Source organism: Canis aureus, chromosome 10 (assembly GCF_053574225.1).
Source record: "Canis aureus isolate CA01 chromosome 10, VMU_Caureus_v.1.0, whole genome shotgun sequence".
Lineage (NCBI taxonomy): Eukaryota > Metazoa > Chordata > Mammalia > Carnivora > Canidae > Canis > Canis aureus.
Window position 1 is genome coordinate 62640114 of NC_135620.1, and position 19401 is coordinate 62659514.

Genomic DNA, 19401 nt, shown 5'->3' on the forward strand with positions numbered 1-19401 from the left:
ATAAAATCCAGACACCTTAACATGGTCTGTGAGACCCTACAGGTGCTGGCACCTGTCCCTTCTGCCACTCCAGACACACTAGAATTCTCTCTCCTTCCCCAACCTAAGCTTTTTCCCACTTGAAGCTTTTGCACTAGGTGTTCTTTCTTCCAGGAATGTTCTGTCCACCTTTAAATGTTTCCTGCTTATTTTATCAGATCTGAGCTCAAATGTCTGTCTCTGACTCATCTCCATCATTATGTCATTTCCATGGTTCATTTTCTTCCTAGTGCTTATTGTGGTCTGTATTATATTTGTCTACACATCCATCGTGAATGCAAATGTGATTTCTCTATTGAAATTTAAGTTCATTAGAGCAGCAATTTGGTCTTCAACACTGCATCCCCAGAACCTAGAAAAGTAGGTGGCATACAATATAGTTCAATAAATATTTGTTATATTATTGTATGATGATGCCAGATGGATTTTACGAGAGCAATTGTACCTGATAATCAACTTCACCAGAAAGAACCCTCTGCCACCCTAATAGTAGCTTAACTTTAAATTTTTCTCTATCCACTGAGCCCCAATTTACACACCAAATGCTACTGCTTACCTCATAGGGCAGATAGTTAATTGGGGATTAAATGAAGTGCCCGACAACACAGTGAAACACTTGAAACAGGTATCTAGTTTTCCCTTATACTTTTTCATATTCAATATACGTTGTTGACATTTCAAAGGTCCCAAGGTTTTTTTTGGACCTACAAATGTTTATATAGGCTCTTCATTCTGTCTTCATTCTCTCTAGGTCAGGCCATTTAGTCCCAAGGCCTAAGTTCTAGATAGAAGAATGTTTTTCTCCAGACTCACAGGTGACTTGCATGGTTCTCTGAATTACTTGCCTTTTCATTTCTCAGTAGCTCGCTTTTTCTCGATTGTCATTTTCCACAAATAAATACGGTTTTCTATCATTTCATTGAAGTCGCTGTAATATGAACTTTAAGTGGGAAGACATCTATGATGATGATCCAAGTGGTCAAGAAAGCTTCCTCATAAGCTGAGATCCTTCCTTCGCATGCGGGCTGGTGCGCACCTTAGCAGAGGGCCGCTCACGACCTGTCATCTGGGGTTGGGGGCTGCTGTTAGAGGACAGAGCACGACTTGGCTGCTGCGCTGCCTACCAGGGGGTGTTTGGTGGAAGTTCAAGTTCTGAGATAAGCAGACAACTTTGAGACTTTTGCTAGTGAGCTACGAAAATTACATCCACATGTGTCATCACAGCCCTACCTAAACCTGGCTTTCAATTACACAGCACTTTTTCCAGAAGGGGAAGGCAGCCCTCATGATCCTCTACTTTTTTCCACTTTTCTTGCACACTCGCCCAGGCCTCAACACCTGGCATACCTTGCCAGGATACTTGCCACACTCTGTCCTTGTGTTTTCAGTCGAATAAACAAAAGACACCTGAAGGTAGCTTCTGTAGCTTCAAATCCAAATAAAGCAGTGAGGTTTTTATCAAACAGGTTGAGCTACAGAGTATTTTCAGAGATCTCTAAAGTTTCAAAATCAGTAAGCTTGAATACATTTTACTTAAAAACTTCTTAATATTATTTACTCTCTTTAAAGGAATTATGAAAGTGTAAACACCATTTATTTCCAAGTAGCCCCTTTAGTCCTCTTGGGTAACAGGACATTTAACCTTTTCTAAAATTTCTACTCTTGAGTCAAATAGCTACACCAATAAAAAATAAATTAAAAAAAAAAAAAAAAAAAAAGCTTCCCCACAGTAAGTGGATATTTCTTTCTCTCCTAAAGGCTTTATAAGTTTTAACAGTAGGTGGTGCTATGAATGCACAGAAATAAATTTGCATAGACCAGCAGAACTGTCACAGCTTTATTTCGTGACTCATTACAACATAGAAATATGCCTTTTTTTAATACTTCATATAAAGTTATTGACATACAAAATTTTTTTTCTTTTTTTCCTTTTAATGAAAATGATTTAACTTAGAAATCTATTGTGAAACTTGTCTAGTTTTGCAATTCTCAGATATTCCAGTGCAAAAATAGATCCCATTAGAGACAGCATAAAGTGCTTGGAATGAAGAGCCAATGATAAAGAAAAAGCACAAAAACATAGCTTCATCCTAGGGTATAAGAAGAGAGAATACTTAATTCTTATGGAAATAGAAACATTCTATAAAAGGGATGCAACAATTTTGAAGAGAATTAGAGCTATGTTACTCTAGTACTATATTTTACTAGTAAATAGTAACAAGGGTACAAATTAATATCCCAGTATCAAAGTGGTTCAATATTATATATGACACATGGCTCTTTGGAAAAAAATTTACCTGATATATACAACCACAAGAAGAAAACAGACAAATCCCTTTTGTCGATGATTATTATACAGTGAATGAAAGACGTGAAACATTTCATTGCCACAATGCACACGCTTTCAGTACAGATATTGAAATACAGTAGTCTGAGGTTTGGCTGTTCTTTAACAATGAGCTGTGCTGGATGTTAACGTATAAAGGGCTTTGTGATTGTTTTCTTTTGTATCTTTTATATTCACAGTTGTTAATAAAGTTTCCAAAGTATCCAAAAGAAGCAAAAGCAGCAACCTTTGGACACATTTTTTTTTTTTTTTTGAGAATTTTTGAGACTCACATATTTATATTTCCACAGGGAATATATAGAAATTTTACTTGAATAGAGAGTTGGTAAAAATTTCTACTATAATTAGGTTTACACAGGAAAATGTAAAAGATTTCTATTTGGATAGTCTAAAAGGTTAACATTGAAGTCAATGTGTAGCTATAGATTGTTTCTAGCTTCAGAGGAGAGCTTTGTAAATATATTGAAACTCATTTCTTTTTTTTTTTTTTTTTTTTTTTTCAAAACAGTTCACAGTGTCTTTTGATTTTTTAAATTATGGCCTTGAAGTCAGGCTAATTAAAGCCAGGAGCTTCTCACTGATTTAATAAAATAGAGAATTAGAACATGATTCTAGTAAAATGGGAAAACTAACAAAAGTTTGATTTTGAAAAATATTAAACAAGGAGAAACTAAATTACTCTATGATTTTTATATAATTAAAGATATAGCACAAAATATGACTTCATCATTCTACTCATTATTGGAAAGGGGCCTTCATTACTTGTTTACCATTTTAGAAAATATTGGCATTAATTTTTAAGTGATTTTCTTTTTCCAAACAATGTCTTTGATAACATTCTGTAAATTTTTAAAAATACAGATTTGAAATCTGAAATATTATACCTTTAGAGTTACTTTTTAGAAAAAGAAATTAGTAATGATATTGAAAGATGGCTTGAATATCACCCAACAGTACTTCCCTCATATTTTTGTTGTCTCAAGACAGATCACATTAAGCATAAGTGAAATAATATTTTTTAAAAGTGTTTACTGACTTAAAAAAAGACTGGATCAGAGAAGTCAGATATATATCATGTGGGGGCATTTGCTGTTATTTTTTTCATGATAAATTCAGGAATGAAAAGATGCAAAGTTTGAGATTGTCAGAATGGGGTATATCTAAGATCTTCAAAGCCAATTATTTGACAGTACTAAATGTTACTCAAGTTGTGTTACTAAACAAGTTTTGAAGCTAGTGATCGTTTTTGTGAAAGTATTCATTGTTTAGTCTCGTGACCCTTATGACAGTTAAACTTTTTTGGCTTTTGCACTGTTCTTATTTAAAAAAAAAAAAAAAGAAAGAAAGAAAGGAAGAAAAAAGGCAGCCCAGTATTTCTTCACTGGGAATCCCACACCACCATACCAAAATAACCTATATTGTAAACCTGTTAGCTGAATAACATGGCACAGGGTATCTAATGAGACTTAATTTCTCCCCACCCAATCCATATGCAGATGTTTAATTCAGCTATAACATACACTCAAAAAATACTTGACTTACAAACTGAGATTAAGAGTATTTTAAATGATCTTAAAGAAACTCAAATATAATGTCATGAGATCTTGACCACCATGTTGTTTTTTAGTCATTAGGCACTAGTCAGATGATCCATCTGCAAGCTTACATGAGAAATTAAGCTAGTGCGGCCATACTCCTCTTCTATGCCACAGGATTCTACAAAGAGGCCATTCCAAGGATTCACAAGTCACTGACAGAAAATTCCAAACAACGTTAAAAGTACAAAGATTTTTTGTCAAAATACAACTACATCTCTTTTTATATTCTAGATTAATTTAAAAAGCCAGAAATAATACTACACTTGTGTCAAACAGGAAGATCTTGAGATGCAATGTACCGTGTTAGCAGACAACCAGGACAAACAGACACAGGCCTCCCTAGGTTTGAATAAGCCATCTCTTTAATCCCATGATCTGGCCTCAGCAGCTTGCAGCCTCAACAATTTGGCTGCTCTTTGCTTCTTACCAGGTTCTAAGTATATTTATAGAGTCCCAGAAGAATGACTCTGGAGACCTCCAAGCAAGGGACAACATAAGAATGGAACCAAGTCTCACCTGTCTGGAGCCACCCATAACTTGGATGTTACCGCCAACCACCAGAACAGCTCATCAAAGAGGGAAACAATGCAGGACTTTCCCATACATGGCACCATTTTGTCACCTGATAACAATGTTGATAGACTCTGAAGCAGAACAGCTTTTGTAAAAGTGTACATGACACACCATGGTCCTTCAGGCTTTCTGAGCAACTTGGCACTAGTAATTCTGGCACACTCATTGCCAGCAATGGATGTGTCACCGGGAAACCAGTCACCTGGCATGGCACGGCTTAATGAAGGAAGATGTACATGCCTTTTGATTTTGATAAATAATCACTGGCCATGATTACTTGATTAATTATTGTTGCAACCCCAGTGAGAATACAAAGGAACAAAAAAAGTGTGATTTCAAACCCATATGTCCGCTGGGTTCCATACTAGAGTTTCACATAGGTATAAGGTAATAAACTAAATTCAAGTCTTTTTCGCTTGAGAGCCATACAAGACATAGGCTACAAAGGCACTGCCCCTGTAATGGAATTTTGTTTTCATTGCATTGAATTGCATTGCATTGAATAGTATCAGTACAGTATCCAGTTTACTTCTTCCCACTTTCCAGCTCTTTCTTTTGGAGCACTTCACATGGCGCAAAGGAAGGGCCAGTTCCTTCTTTCTTTTAGTCATTATGTATAAACAGTATTCTTCATACGTAACTTTCTTTCACTTTCTCATCCTGGAGGAAAGATGTGAGAACTGCAACATCTACTACTGTCTGGTTCTTGTGTAATGACAAGTCCTTTAAGTGGTCATCATCACTTTGGTCCTTGGCGAAGTTTACAAATACCTGTCAAAAGAAAGATGAACCTTTATAAATACCTCTCTACTTGCTCTTTCTTTATTCTGTTGCATTTTTCACCATGTGGAAATTAAGTCAGGTAGGAGAATGCAAGAGTGCATAAGTAGATTACATAGAAAACTATGTGTGAGGGAGAGGAGAAAAAAAAAGTATTAACCATTTAAAAACGAGCTTCTCTATTGCCCTTCAAATCACCAATTGCCCGATCACCTATTTTGATCCATACAGGACTGATTAAAAGGGAAGGGAGACAAAAACTAACATTTACTGAATAGCTAAGCTACATAGTGACAAAATCTGTTTGGTACTCAACGTTATCTCATTTAAATGGGACAAGGCTACCTGGCAAAATGTCTGGCACATGGTAGGTACTCAAAAAATGATCATTACTGTGATTATTACAACCTATTCATTCTCACAATAACCCTCTAAAGGAGATAGAATCATCTCCCTTTACACATTCAGAGTGTTTTACTAAAAAGCATAGCTAGTGGTAAATCAAATTCAAGCTCAGGCAGTCAAAACTGCCATAATGGGAGTCGGAGAAAGGGATCGGGAATCTTCACCCTGAAAAGTAGATCTGTTTTTGACATTCAAAGCTTACTTGGTCAAGTGTTGTCTGAGAAACAGAATAGTCTTCTATGTGGAGTCTCTTTTTGCTCTGGGAAAGGATGCTGAATATCCTGGCCAGAGAAGATAATGAAGATGGAAGCTGGTACTGTAGCATGTTCCGGTGCTTCTCTTTTAGAACACTTCCTGGAAAGGCAAGTCCAAAGAACTCCTGGACAGGCTTCAGATCAGGGCTGGATCCTGCTATTCGTACAACAATTGTATAACCATCTCCAAACCTAAAAGCACAACAATTGTATAACCATCTCCAAACCTGAAAGCAGGAAAACACACACACACACACACACACACACACACACACACGGAATATCCTCAGGAAACTTCTCAAAATAATATTTAGCCCTACCCAAGTGGTGTGATGAAAAAGGAAGATTCCCAACAGACCCAGAAATAGGTATCTGAGAGAAGGAACTAGTTACCATTTACTGAATATCTTTTCTATGTGAGGTGCCATGCTGAGTGCCTTAGACGCAGGATTTCACTGAAGCCTCACCTGGACATATAAAGTCTGAGAGATATTACAGAGAAACTGAAGCCCAGGGAGTTAGTCACTTGGCTATGGTACAGAGCTCCCAAGTGGTAGGGCCAGGATGCAGACTCTATGCTCTATGCTCTAAGCCTATGCCCTAACCATACTGACATGTGTAAGATTTTCCATTTCATTTGTTCAGCAAGGCCAGAAAGCAGCTATTCCTAGGACACAGACTCAGAAAAGTTATGTAATTTGTCCAAGGGCACACACCAGTAAAAGGTAAAGACAGAATTCAAATGTAGCTCTGTGTGACTTCAATGCCCTCATGTTTTCTACTATACCATTTTCTTCAGTTTATTTCCCTTTACTTTTAGAGCCACCATTTACATGCTCACAAAAAGAATACACACAAGTTTTCTCAGTAGATATAATCCCAAAGAAATTATCTGTTACCTATTTTTCAGATGTTGGACGCTGCCAAGGCACCTGAACCTCCCATTGACCATAATTGCCATCCTAGTGCAAAGAGCTTCACATTCTTCCATACTGTGGGAAAACAGAGATTTTTGTTTTAGAAAGATGCTCCTCTAGCCATCCAAACATCATATGACATCTGGAATTTCAAAGAAACAGTTTCCAGCTTCTTAGGGCATAACTGCATCCTATTACAAATACATAAAGATGTAGGGATAATGCTATTTACTGCCATGCTGTTTACGCTTGTTAAAAAAAAAAAAAAAAGTTGGATATAGTCCAAATATCTACAAAAAGGAGCAGTTAAATAAATGGCTATATCCTATTGGAATACTGTCTTCTCAAAGCTATCAGAAATGACGACACATCTAAATGTACTGACTTGAAATAATGTTCACAAAATATTAAGTGAAAAGGAATGGTATATGTACAAAGCTTGCATTTTTTCTAATAACACACAGACACACGTGTGTGTATAGATTTGCATAGGAAAACTGCAAAGACATATACCCCAATGACAGTGGTTGTCTCCTAGTGATGCCATTTCAGGTGTTTATCACTTTTTGCCTTTCTATAATTTTTATACAATGTTCACATTACTACTTGGAAAATCTTAAATATACATGACACACATGCCAAGCCAAGGCTTCACTACTGACCTATGAGATGTAAGCACTACTGATCTCCCTTCCTTAACAATACTTAAGGCACAATTCCACAAGAATCGTCGGGCTTTAGGATCCATGCCTGTGGTAGGTTCATCCTGTAATTAGAGTAAAATAAGTCCTATTATTTGTGGAAAACACGTCAAAGATAGATTTGTTTTTAAATGCAGAAACATCTTTGAAATAGCCTGAATTTTAACTTACCACTCTAGTTATTTCCTGATAGAACAGAGAACCAGACCTCACATACAGGAATAAGCTGCATACTTGTTTGTAACCAGTTCATTCCTACCAATGTGTCATTCAAATAGGAAACTCAATTTTTTTTATAAAATTAAATTTCTCCAAATTAGTAGAAAGGGAAAGGAAAAGCTATTTAGTTTCAATAATCTTTTCATGACTGACAAGTATACACTGAAAATTCTTTTTGTCTGAAATCTCTATTAAAGTCCATATAAGGTTTGGGTAAAATTACTTTTCTTCTTTTTTTATTCTAGCTCATTACAGCTTAGTCTGTTAGATTATACTTGCTAGTCTTAGAGAAACAAATTGCAGATCCAAATGGTCCACATAACATTAAAGCCTTAACCCAAGGCTTCTTCCGGTAATAACCTCAAAGCAGAAGAAAATGGGTTTTCTAACTACGTAAGGACTATGACCCAGGTGCCACCCTGGGGATTCTGAAGCTGTGTCTACTATCTCCATCTTTAGGGAATGAACACAGATGGTCCGAAAGAATGTTCCAGAGAAAGGTCAAATCACATATCCAAGACTCAGCCACACTTGCCAGGGTTCCTCAACACCAGAGAAATAGGACCCTGGAGCATCTCTCCTTTGGAGCATCTGAGGGGATAGCATCTGAGGGGATGGCAAAGCCACCTACATGTGTATCAAGGAGAACAACAGAGGAACTTCCCTCTGGTTTCTAAGGCTGCTCTTCTATTCCTGGTCGGAGGAAGGACGACCCGCCATTAGCCAAGTCAGCCAGGCAATACCCCTGGACATAGAAGACTTCATGAAAGTGATGTTTTCCATTCAGGCCAAAACAACAGTTGCCCCTTCATAGTCATACTCACCAGAAAGACTACGGGAGGCCCACCAATCAGAGCCATGGCTGTCGAGAGCTTGCGCTTATTGCCTCCACTATAGTTACCAGCATATTTTTCTCCATACTTTACGAGGCCCAGTTTCCGAATTGCCCATTCACCAACCTAGAGTAATAAAAAGCACCTTGACTTTTGTCTGGCTTGCTAACTGTATCATGCTTTCATACACTTACATATGATTCTCTACAGAGTAGGACTCGGAAAGTTCTTTCACTGAGTAGATTCTATCATCACAACCCAGCAAATGCAAAGGAACCAAAAAGCAGGAGGAAAGGACTCGTGGGGATGGGAACAGCACTTCCTCTCTGCTCTCGAGCATCTGTTAGTCCACGCACCCTGTCCCACCCCACCACCATGGATTCCCACCCTGTAAAGTAGGTACAAAGAGCCAGCATCTCATATTGCAGCATCCATGCGTTAAGAAGAGCCTGAAGCCAGTTGTCATTTGTGAAAGTCAAGGCCATGAGGCATACTGTCAGCATGCCAAAGGGGTGCAAGCTGGCTTGCTGGTGCCCACAGTACCTTGCCAACTTCCTTCTCTGGGACTCCTCTCAAGAGGGCAAAGAACTCCACGTGCTCTCTTCCGGTCAGTAACTCTGTGATGGCATCAAACTGAGGGCAATAGCCCATGTTCTGATGCACTTCATGGATATCTGATAAGATACTGCAAAGGAAAAACTGGTCAGGTTTTAAGCATTTAGAGATACTCTGATCAATCTTGTCTAATGTTCCTATAAAGTATGCTTGTGACCCAGAGGTGGCCCAGCAAATCCAGGTGTGACTCCCTCCCTCTTTTTGCTGCCCATACATTGACTTGGACCCAACATGGTCCAGAGCCCCTGGTCCCACTACTGACCCAATCTAGGCACCCTCCTGGTTTTTAAAGGGTTTGTTTTGGGGATTTTTGTTTTGCTTTTTGTTTTTGATCACAGGCTATCTGAAAATATGGTGACAAAAAATATATATATATCTACAGACACAGCCTTAAAGATATTGGTGGAAGCAGCTCTTGGGTTCTATGATGCCAATTTCAGGTAAAGAACCCTTGATATGGGAGTAGCTCAGCATCCCATCCAGTCTTACGGCTGCACATCAGCCACCTCTGGATAGCATTTGGCCTTTGAGCAGTATTCATTCCCCACTGCCTATCTGTTTAATACTCCCAGGTCCAGCTTTTTCCAGAGTTATGATTGAGGTGCCCACAGACACTGTGCCTGGCCCTCACAGCAACACTGCCCAAGCCAGCTCTCACAACCAGTCGCTGTGAGTAACCTTAATTTGAGCCACTTATTGCTACCATTGCTTTATTCTAAGGAGCCTGGTACTAGGAACAAGCCTGGGAAGCAGATGCATGGTTTCAGGCCTGCTATTCCAGAATTTCTGTTCTCTTAAACCTTCTTTACCCTGCTACTGAAAAAAACTGATGAGACAAAAGAGGAGACTCATGAGTACATTAAGTCCCTCATTCTCTTCAATTTTATTGGCTAGTTGCCCCCTATCATTTCTAAATTGTGAGTCATCACCCATGAATGAGTTACAAAATTAAAAAAACTGATCATGACCCACTAAATTTAAGATATGCCTGTTTATGTGATTTTTGTGTATTTACTATTTTGAGAGGTAAAATGTATTTGCTACTATGGGTCATGGCCAGAAAAGTTCAAAAGCCACTGTCTTGAACCACCTCTCCATATAAAAAGCCCAGAGAAGCCCCTCATACTCGAGTACTCAAGGGTAACGTTGCCCAGTGTCTCTAAAGTGGAGATGGACACCCTCTAATGATCATACTGCTTAGTGATCTGTGTATTCTCAGGTAATGGCCTAATGTGGCCTCAAAAACTGAGAGACCCCCTTGAGGCAGGGCAATTTGGCAAGTACACAGCCTTTCACCTTGTAGGAATTTTCCCTGAGGAAAGAAAAGATGATACAAGGACATATTTACATAGTGAAAAGTGGAAACTAACAAATGTCCAGCAATGAGGAGCAGATTAAACTGCAGATAAATGTACATAGGGAGAGTAAAGTCAACATCTTAGAATATGTAACCCATTGAGAAATATGCATACTATGCCCATTAACAATAAACTAATTTTAAAAATCTAGGTACAGTATCATTTCAATTTTATAATACATTTATATGTGTAAAATAGATTTGGGGGTAGTGAGAATGTTCTAAAACTGTGGTGATAAGTACACAGCCTTGTAAGTTGGTTAGAAATCACTGAATTGGAATCTTAAGTAAACTACATGCTATGTAAAATTATACCTGAATACAGCTGTTAAAAAAATAGAGACTGAAGAAAAAAATGTAAACAGCAGTTATCTCTAGGTAGTGGGATTATGGATGATTTTTATTTTTGTCCTTACATTTTGTGTCAACATTTTTATAAACTATATACTACTATTATAATCAGAAAAAAATAAGAAAAATACAAATATATTTATTTAGAGTAAAAAAAAAAAGTCTTTGAGGTAAATATAGTTCATGTCTTTTCTCACCTGTTTTTGTTAAGGAAAGCATCTCCTCTGGTAACAGTGGTATCTCCAGTTAACATCTTGAAAGTTGATGATTTCCCAGCCCCATTAACTCCTAGAAGTCCAAAGCACTGAAAAAGATTGCGTAAGCTGTATAAGCAAACTACTAAAAATCTGAATATAAATGACTCTTATAAAATAGTGACCTCACTTAGTTTTTAGATAACATGATTCTAAAACATTATCTTTTTTTGGTTTTAAGAAATTATATAGATATTTATTTAAACATTTTATAATGAAACATACTGAACAAATTTGTAAATATTATTGGAGTTGTCAGGCTGAAGCCAAAGTTAATGTGCAAAAAACAGTAATGAACGCCAACTAGTCACATTTCAATCTAATTTGGCTAAAAGGCATAAAAGAACACAAACATGAACAAGAAAATTTTTAAAACCCTACTTAAAAATATTTGAATTTCATCATCATCCTGAATGGATCACAAAGACACATTTTGGATCTACATTCTTTTCTTAAGTTGCCTGAGATTATCCAAAATTGTTGCTTTTTAACATATGGAATCCCAATCTTCTCAATGACTAATCGCTCCACGTAGACATAAAGAGAGAAGGCTCTAAAAACTACTTTTAACCATTATAAACGTCATTTGATGGGGTAGACAATCTGAATGAACGGAGACAAGTAGATTATAGACAGTGCCTTTACCTCGCCAGGAGGAATGCCAACGCATATCCTGTCAACAGCAGGCTTCCTCTTTCTTCTATATATCTGCAACCAACAAAATGTAAAAATTCAAGAACTGTAGTGAATCATAGCTATCCCAAGCAACTGTGGAAGAGTTTGGAATTATAACCCAAACACACAAAGTAAGGCTCAAAACTACAACTAAGTCGTATTTGAGATGCTAAGAGTCTTGGTCTGTCTCTGTGCAACTAGCTTCTGAATGACTCTAAAGCTTAAAATTTGATTATTTTTAATCTAATATCAACCATTTTAAGAAACATATTGGACATTAATATCTACATAATTTTTCATTTACTTAATATTGTAATTTTTTTAAATTAAATTCTAGGGACACCTGGGTGGCTCAGTCAGGTTAAGCGTCTAACTCTTGATCTCAGCTCAGGTCTTGATCTCTGGGTCATGAGTTCTGCTGGGCATGGAGCTTACATTAAAAAAAAAAATTCTACAGGGTCAAAATATATAATCAAAACATTGCAAATACTGCATGTATTATAAAAAAGTGAACTGTTGGGAATCTGGCACAGAGAGTGGGCTGAAACAAACCCTCTTCCTAAGCAACAGAGACTTTAGCTTTTTAAACTATGATATTCAAACATCAATCATTTATTCTTCCTACCTTAGCTTTGACTGGATATATAATTCTAATATGTTTTAAAAAACACATAAGTGAAAAACAAATATAGCTGAGAACCAGACTTCATGTTACAAAAGTATTCTCAGTAGGATTTCTTTAATTAAGAAGGCTCCCTGGTATATTTTAAATAAAACTAAATTGACAGAAGTTTGGTATAGATGCACATATTTCAGGAAGTATGGTCTTTTTATTAATCACATCAGTAAAAATGCTCATTTCCAATACATAAAGCTGAAAAAAACTGAAGACAAGTAGTGAGAGCCTGAACTCACTGTCCCACCTTAGTCAGCTCCTTGATTTCCAAGATGTCATTCTGTCCTCCACCATCAAGAATTCTCTGTCTTTCCCGCTTCACATCTTCATCCTCATCATTCAAAGGGGGAAGCTTTGCTTTTATAGGCCTTAGGGAACAAATTTTAAGAAAATCAATCTTTCAAGATATTTTTCAAGACAAAGGTCCAATTTCTAAGGAAGCCCTTTAAATCTACTGTCTCAAAAAAAAAAAAAAATCTACTCTCTCCAGTTTTTTTTTAGGATCAACAGTGTCATGGGCTAGAGGATGCCCACATTAGGAAAATCAGCCGCATTGTCTGGAGCTCAATGCAATGCAATGCAACCACCACTGACCACCACTGTTTCCCTGTTTTCCTCAAACCCTGTGACCCTCAACCAGATGTTCCACCAGTACTGAGAAAAAGCTCACCTGGGCCTGATGAAGAATCTGTACTGGATTAGAACAGTGATGAGGAAGAAAACCACCCCTTCCACAGCCATGGCGAAGAGGTTTCGTCCCACTAAGTCCCAAGACAGTGGTGAAACAAAACGGTTCTCCCCTGGTAGACACAATGCAGAGATCCAGTTAGAATGGAGCCACCAAAGACCATGGCCCTTCCTCAAATTCAGGCTCGAATTCACCTATGTTCCTAGAAACACCAATGGTTATTGCCTCTGACAAGCAGAAAAATTAAAGGAGTGATGACTTTCCAAGTCTGATTTAGGGTAGGGTCTTGGGAAAATATGCTGTGACCCATTGTCAGTCAGAGTTACAAGTATTACAACAAGTATGAGATCTATAATTTCATATCTTATGTTTCCTTTTAATAAGACATGCCAAAAATCCTTTTTAAAAAGACAAACAATCCAGGGTAATTTCTAGGGTATCTTAGCAAACTCTAAGTTTCACTAAAGGAAGATTAGAGAGCACTTTAAAAAGATGCTCCTTTCAGTAGGATATAATGTAACCTAGCAAACCAATCACCTGGCTTACATTCCTTACACATCTCCTTTGTACCTGCTAGTTGAGGTGGGGGGGGAAAGTCCATCTTCTATGTCCTTTAAATAATATGGCCCATCTAGATATATAAGCCAGTAGATAAAGAATAGTAATATGGCCATAGGAGAAATATTTTTAAAGACTCTAAAGATAGAAAAGAGCTGCAGTAAATTACCTTTTTATAGACTGTGTAAAAGGTAATAGATGGCCACCTCTGCAAGCCCTTGATTTTCTTAGTAGTCAGAGCCAAAGTTTGTACCCCTCCCTTCTGATTCTCTGGCCTGTATCCAATTCGCATACTGTGGTTTGACTTTTCCAACGACTAACAAATGCAAACCATGGGCATCATGCCTTGGATTCAGGATAAAGCCAGTATTTTCCTTACCTCTAAAACCTCAGTGCATTCAGACAGTTTTCTCAGTGCTATCAGAGACAGAAATGAATGTTGTACCAAAAGACCTGTGCCACGTCCAGGTTCATTGTATGAACCTTTCCTCAGTGGTGAGAAGTCGTCTGCTCAGTCACCAGCCTCTTTCCAAAACAAAGTCCAGAGTACCCAGGCTCATGAAAACTGCCATGAAAGCACCCATGGACCACAGCTGTCACTCACCAAACCTTTCCAAGGCATCAGCCATTGCCTGGTTTTTCACCATGTCAATGAGCCCCCGTCCCAGGCAAAAATGTGGAAAGATCAAGAAGACAGACTTCAGGATATCATTGATGTTATTCAGCTTCTAAAAAAAAAATAAGACAGAGAGAAACTGAATGTCATTTGTGGTTTAGGCTTAAAATATATCAAGGTCTGAAATATGAGAGAGAAGAAAAATTTGATTCCCTGGGGTGAAACTGAACCTTTGAATTCAGACACCAATTAATAGCAGCAGCCACGGTTGATGACATATAACATAATAAAATTTCTTCTTTAGAAGATTTGGACTAATGCTATGAATATGGAGAAATATGAGCAAAGTTTAGAAGCACAGTTATGTTTAATCAGAAGCAAATCCATAATAAAATATTGGCTTAGCATTTCAAAATCAAATTGCTCATGTCTGGGTCAACATTTCAGCTTCAGGATTTTGTTGGAATTTTAAAAATTCTTCTTGTATACATCAAGCCAGTGGCCAAACACCCAACAATTAAGTTGCTGCGTGCTGGATGCCTTGTTCCAGAGTACTAGGGGAGGCAAAGGTTAAGAAACAGTCTGTACTCTGAGGAAATGAGCACATAATTGGATAGGTGTCACACTGGAGGCATGAACTGAGGGCTTCGGGAGCAACGGGAATAGAGTACCTCCCAAAGGGCTGGAAAGGAAACCTTCACCTCGAGCACAGTCTTGAAGGGTTAGTAAGATAAAGGACGTTAAGACCTACAGGAGGATGGAGGGTCAAGGAGCAACCACATCCGGTGAAGTTACAGCGCCCTGGGGAAGGGTGTGGTGGATCTGGCCAGGAAGGGCTGTATGTCGCCCAAGGCCTTGCATGCTAAGTTAAAGTGTCTGCACAAAGACAATGACAACAGGAATGGGCAGAGACCCTTTGAGAGATCTGTAATCAGAAGAACTGACAGGGTAAACAGCTGAATGTGGGCAATAACCAAAAGCAAAGCATCTACAAGGACCATGCTATCGCCAGCTGGGGGCACTCGGTGGGTGGTAATGACATCCAGTGTGACAGGAATAGCAAGAGAAATACTAGGTTCTGAGGGAGAAGATGATCAGGACAGGTCAAGTCTGGGGTATCTGGAAATAATCTAAATGGAGCCACTGGCTAGGCAAGTGAAAAATGTGAGACTAGAGTTCAAAGGAACAATCAGGGTCAAAGGCCTAGATCCAGGAGATAACAACATAAGACACGGAGAGGGCAGCTGGTCAAAGCCTCTGGGAAGAATGGCATCCCACAGAGACAGCATCTAAAGTGGAAAGCAAAGATGCCAGAGGACCGAATACTGGGAAGAGCAACACTTGAACAGAAGGGAGTACAGAAGACCCCGTCAAAGGAAACCGAAGCGTTTGATCGCTCAGAGAGATATAAAGAAAAGGAGGAGAAAGAGGTGCTATGCAAACCCAGGGAGGAGACAATCTGAAAAAGGACAGAGCCGCACAGGTACGTAGTACGAGATCATGATTCAAGGCTGCCCTCTGGCTCGCAGAGCCACTCGTCCCAGCAGGAGGTCATCTTTCTGCAGGACTCACATTGTTGGTAAAGAGCTCCAGCACAAAAGTGGCCACACTGCCGTTGATGCCGATGAAGAGGTTCACGCTGGTGAGGACCACGTAGGCTGTGCTGGGGATCTTGAACACGAAGGAGGCTGGGTACATGAGAGGTGTGATGGACCACCTGGTGAGGCACAAAGACAAATGTCCACCGGTGTCCCCTGCCTTCCCTCTGCCTCCGGCGCCGTGTGCCCTACGGCCATCCAGAGGTTCCTTACCCGTACAGCAGCAGTAGAAGAGCTAGGACAGGCAGGTTGGTAGAGGACACGTAGGACTTCTGCTGGAAGCAGATGAAGATGATAATGACCAGCGTGGCAGGAACCACATAGTTGCACTAAAAGGGAAGCAAGGAAATAAAGTTCACCCCTAAGTCGGAGACCCAACACACCTCAAGTCTTCACCATCATAGGACAAGAAAGGGCAGATAAACATAGTGGAGAATAACTTTGAATTAATGAAGCTACATGAACTATTAATCAAAACACCGGACAATACATTTGGACAAGCATTTTCCCCTTGGCTGATTTTATAAACTGCATATGCCCTTTCTGTCTTTCTACCAGCTAAGCCAAGGTGTCACGCTCAGTAAACTTACTGAACGATGGATTCCCCATCAGAGTAATTACAATTTCACAGGCAGCAAATAAGCTTCCATTATTCTCCCTGAAGATGACTTTGTGTTTCATCATTAAAGCTATATTATATCTGCCCAAGTTCAATCTCACATGGAATCTACTTATAAGCACTCACCTCATACATGAATGTCAGAATTGTTTCATCACCCTGAGAAGAATTTTAAAGTCTGTCCTGACAGTGTATCAAGCATTAAAATGCAGGTATAAAGACCTGACTACAGGACAATTATGAGAATTCATAGCTGGTGGAGCAAAGCACAAGCAGGGAAGGGAGAGCTTCAGACAGCAGGGCTCCGCCTCAATCCTGTCCTTCCCCACGTTTATCACAACTTAGATGAAGACCTGCTTTTAGCAAATTTCAGAGTCTCTAAAGCAGGAAGGGACAGATAATACAGAGATAGAGAAGTGACATCTCTGAGTCCACAGACTCGATCTTTCATCTCTGAATCTCCCGCGGCTGCCACAGACAGATACACAGTGAGCGCTCAGGATGTGTTTACAGAATGAAGTAATTACCAGATCATCAAGATAACAACAAAACAAATGGATACTAAACAAGATGCAGTGTAACAGGGATAAATATAAAGTTTAGGTTCAAAAAGTCAATTGCATTAGCGTAAAATGAAAGAGTCCATTCAACCAATCATTCTGTGAAATGGACATTTCAGTTCACTACCAAGTTGCTAACAAGACAGCGCTTCTTCCCCATGTGATACCCGTGGGCTGAGTAATGAAAGTATGGGATAGAGGTCAACTCTCTCTAGACTTGGAACCCTTCAGACCACAGCCTGAACACAAAGTTAGTTTTGAGCTTGGCTTTTCAAAAGGAACACTAACAATGTGCAGCATGGCCACAGAAAGGCAGCATATCAGGACGGTGACAAGTCTGAGAGGCTTGGTATAATCAGCACAGACATCATCCTCAACATCATCACTCGTGCTTCTACAGTGCTTTAGAGATTACGAAGTGTGTTCTCATATATCATCTTCTATGGGGAAGACTTAGGTTAAATGAAAGTTGTCTTCAAATACCCGAGGGGCTGTGCAGTGGGAGAAGGATTAAATCTGTTCTGTGGGGCTTAAAATGAGTAGAAGTCAAGGGAGACATATTTCAACTCCACTTTATAAAAATTAGAACTTTGGAATTCCTTGAAATCCTCCATAGTGGTCTGAACAGAAGCAATATATTAGAGCTGGCACAAAAAAACATATTTGAAATGGATGAATAAGCTTCTGGGTCAAATGGATAGAGTTTTCAAATGAAAGATGGATTTCCTAAGGCAAAGAACACCTTGATTCTGGAGGTGAAAACCTACCAGACAAGGTAGAGGAATTGGAGTTTTAACTAAGAATCTTCCAGGTCGATGCTACTTTGAAAAGTGGTCACTTAGGAAATCAGTGGTAGTGATGATAGTGGTATTAATGGCTGTATAGACAGATTTTGTGTGATATTGGCTCTGTATTTGATACCATGCTTAGTGTCATGAGAGTATACAACTGCCTCTGCCTTTTCCTTTTTCATTCATTTTGACTACCTAAAACACTTTTAGAAAAGGCAGGGGCCCTCTCATCCAATACACAGCCCTGATGATTTATAAAACAGCAGTAGATTAGGGTTCTTACCATATCCCACACAAAATTGGAGAGCCAGTAGATGACAGGCTTCACGCCACTGATGAACTGCAGGTGCTTTGCTTTGCTGACCCGCTCTTGGATCAGGAACACAACGAAGCTGGCCGGGACGAAGGACATTGCAAAGATGACACAGATGGACACCAGGACATCCACGGATGTGGTCATCCTGAAAAAGAAAGGCAGTGAGGATATGAGGGGCCACTGATGCAACTGAGAACTCAATCAAGCGAGATACATGCATGTACGTGTGTGTGCGCACACACACGCACACACACACACAGATATCTGAGATCTAAGGCATAGCGCATGGGGGAAAAAAAATCCATTCACCCACTGTATTTTATTCAGGGTTAAAGATGATTATTTTCAATTAAAAAAAAACCCTGATAATTAAAATGCAAAATTGATTTCAATGAAGCAAAAAAGAATCCATTGTCATAATGAAATTATTAAAAAAAGTCTAAGGGGACGCCTGGGTGGCTCAGCAGTTGAGCATCTGCCTTTCGCTCAGGGCATGATCCCGGGATCCAGGATTGAGTCCCACATCGGGCTCTCTGCATGGAGCCTGCTTCTCCCTCTGCCTGGGTCTCTACCTCTCTCTGTGTGTGTCTCTCATAAATAAATAAATAAATAACCTTTTTTTTTTTTTTAAAGGAAGTCTTAGAATGGCCAAATGGCATTCGCTTTGGTCCTCTGTTCTTGAACTTTAAGAGCATTAACTGGTAAGTTTTCACACATATAGGTCTAATGCATCTTGAAAATAAAATAAAGCAGAAGTGTGAGTGTGTAACTATTCAAATAATTTCTGGATATAAACAAATTTGAAAGCAATAGTGTGTAGCATATCAATCTAACACATAACAAAAATTCTATCAAATTCTATTATAAGAATAGTTACAAGCCCGTTAAACAAGGCATAGCAAACTATTTTTATATTTATTAATTTTATGTGAACTTGGTCTAAAGATCCTAGTGATATATATTGATATTCTATATGAGTTACGCAGAAATAGCTGTGCCATGCTCTGTACACAGGAAAGAATTTAACATGTGTTGCATATCAACAATGTGCTGAGTGCTGG

General features: G+C 38.9%; 1 protein-coding gene across 5 annotated transcripts in view; it reads right to left on the minus strand.

The window, feature by feature from the left end:
- Window positions 1-1862: 1862 nt before the first annotated feature.
- The window catches only part of ABCA1 (ATP binding cassette subfamily A member 1), a 128645-nt gene continuing 111106 nt past the window's right edge, over window positions 1863-19401 (minus strand). For 4 of the 5 annotated variants that reach the window (XM_077912764.1, XM_077912766.1, XM_077912763.1 and 1 more), the window contains exons 37-50: window positions 18308-18485; window positions 16268-16383; window positions 16029-16173; window positions 14445-14568; window positions 13265-13394; window positions 12842-12962; window positions 11889-11951; window positions 11187-11293; window positions 9210-9351; window positions 8658-8792; window positions 7576-7679; window positions 6896-6988; window positions 5945-6188; window positions 1863-5328 (exon numbers count right to left, since the gene is read on the minus strand). In XM_077912764.1, the coding sequence (XP_077768890.1) occupies window positions 5188-5328; window positions 5945-6188; window positions 6896-6988; window positions 7576-7679; window positions 8658-8792; window positions 9210-9351; window positions 11187-11293; window positions 11889-11951; window positions 12842-12962; window positions 13265-13394; window positions 14445-14568; window positions 16029-16173; window positions 16268-16383; window positions 18308-18485 (1843 nt within the window). In that variant the 3' untranslated portion in view covers window positions 1863-5187. Of the gene's footprint in view, window positions 5329-5944; window positions 6224-6895; window positions 6989-7575; window positions 7680-8657; window positions 8793-9209; window positions 9352-11186; window positions 11294-11888; window positions 11952-12841; window positions 12963-13264; window positions 13395-14444; window positions 14569-16028; window positions 16174-16267; window positions 16384-18307; window positions 18486-19401 lie in introns of those variants that run through there. The other variant, XM_077912767.1, reaches the window with a different exon arrangement.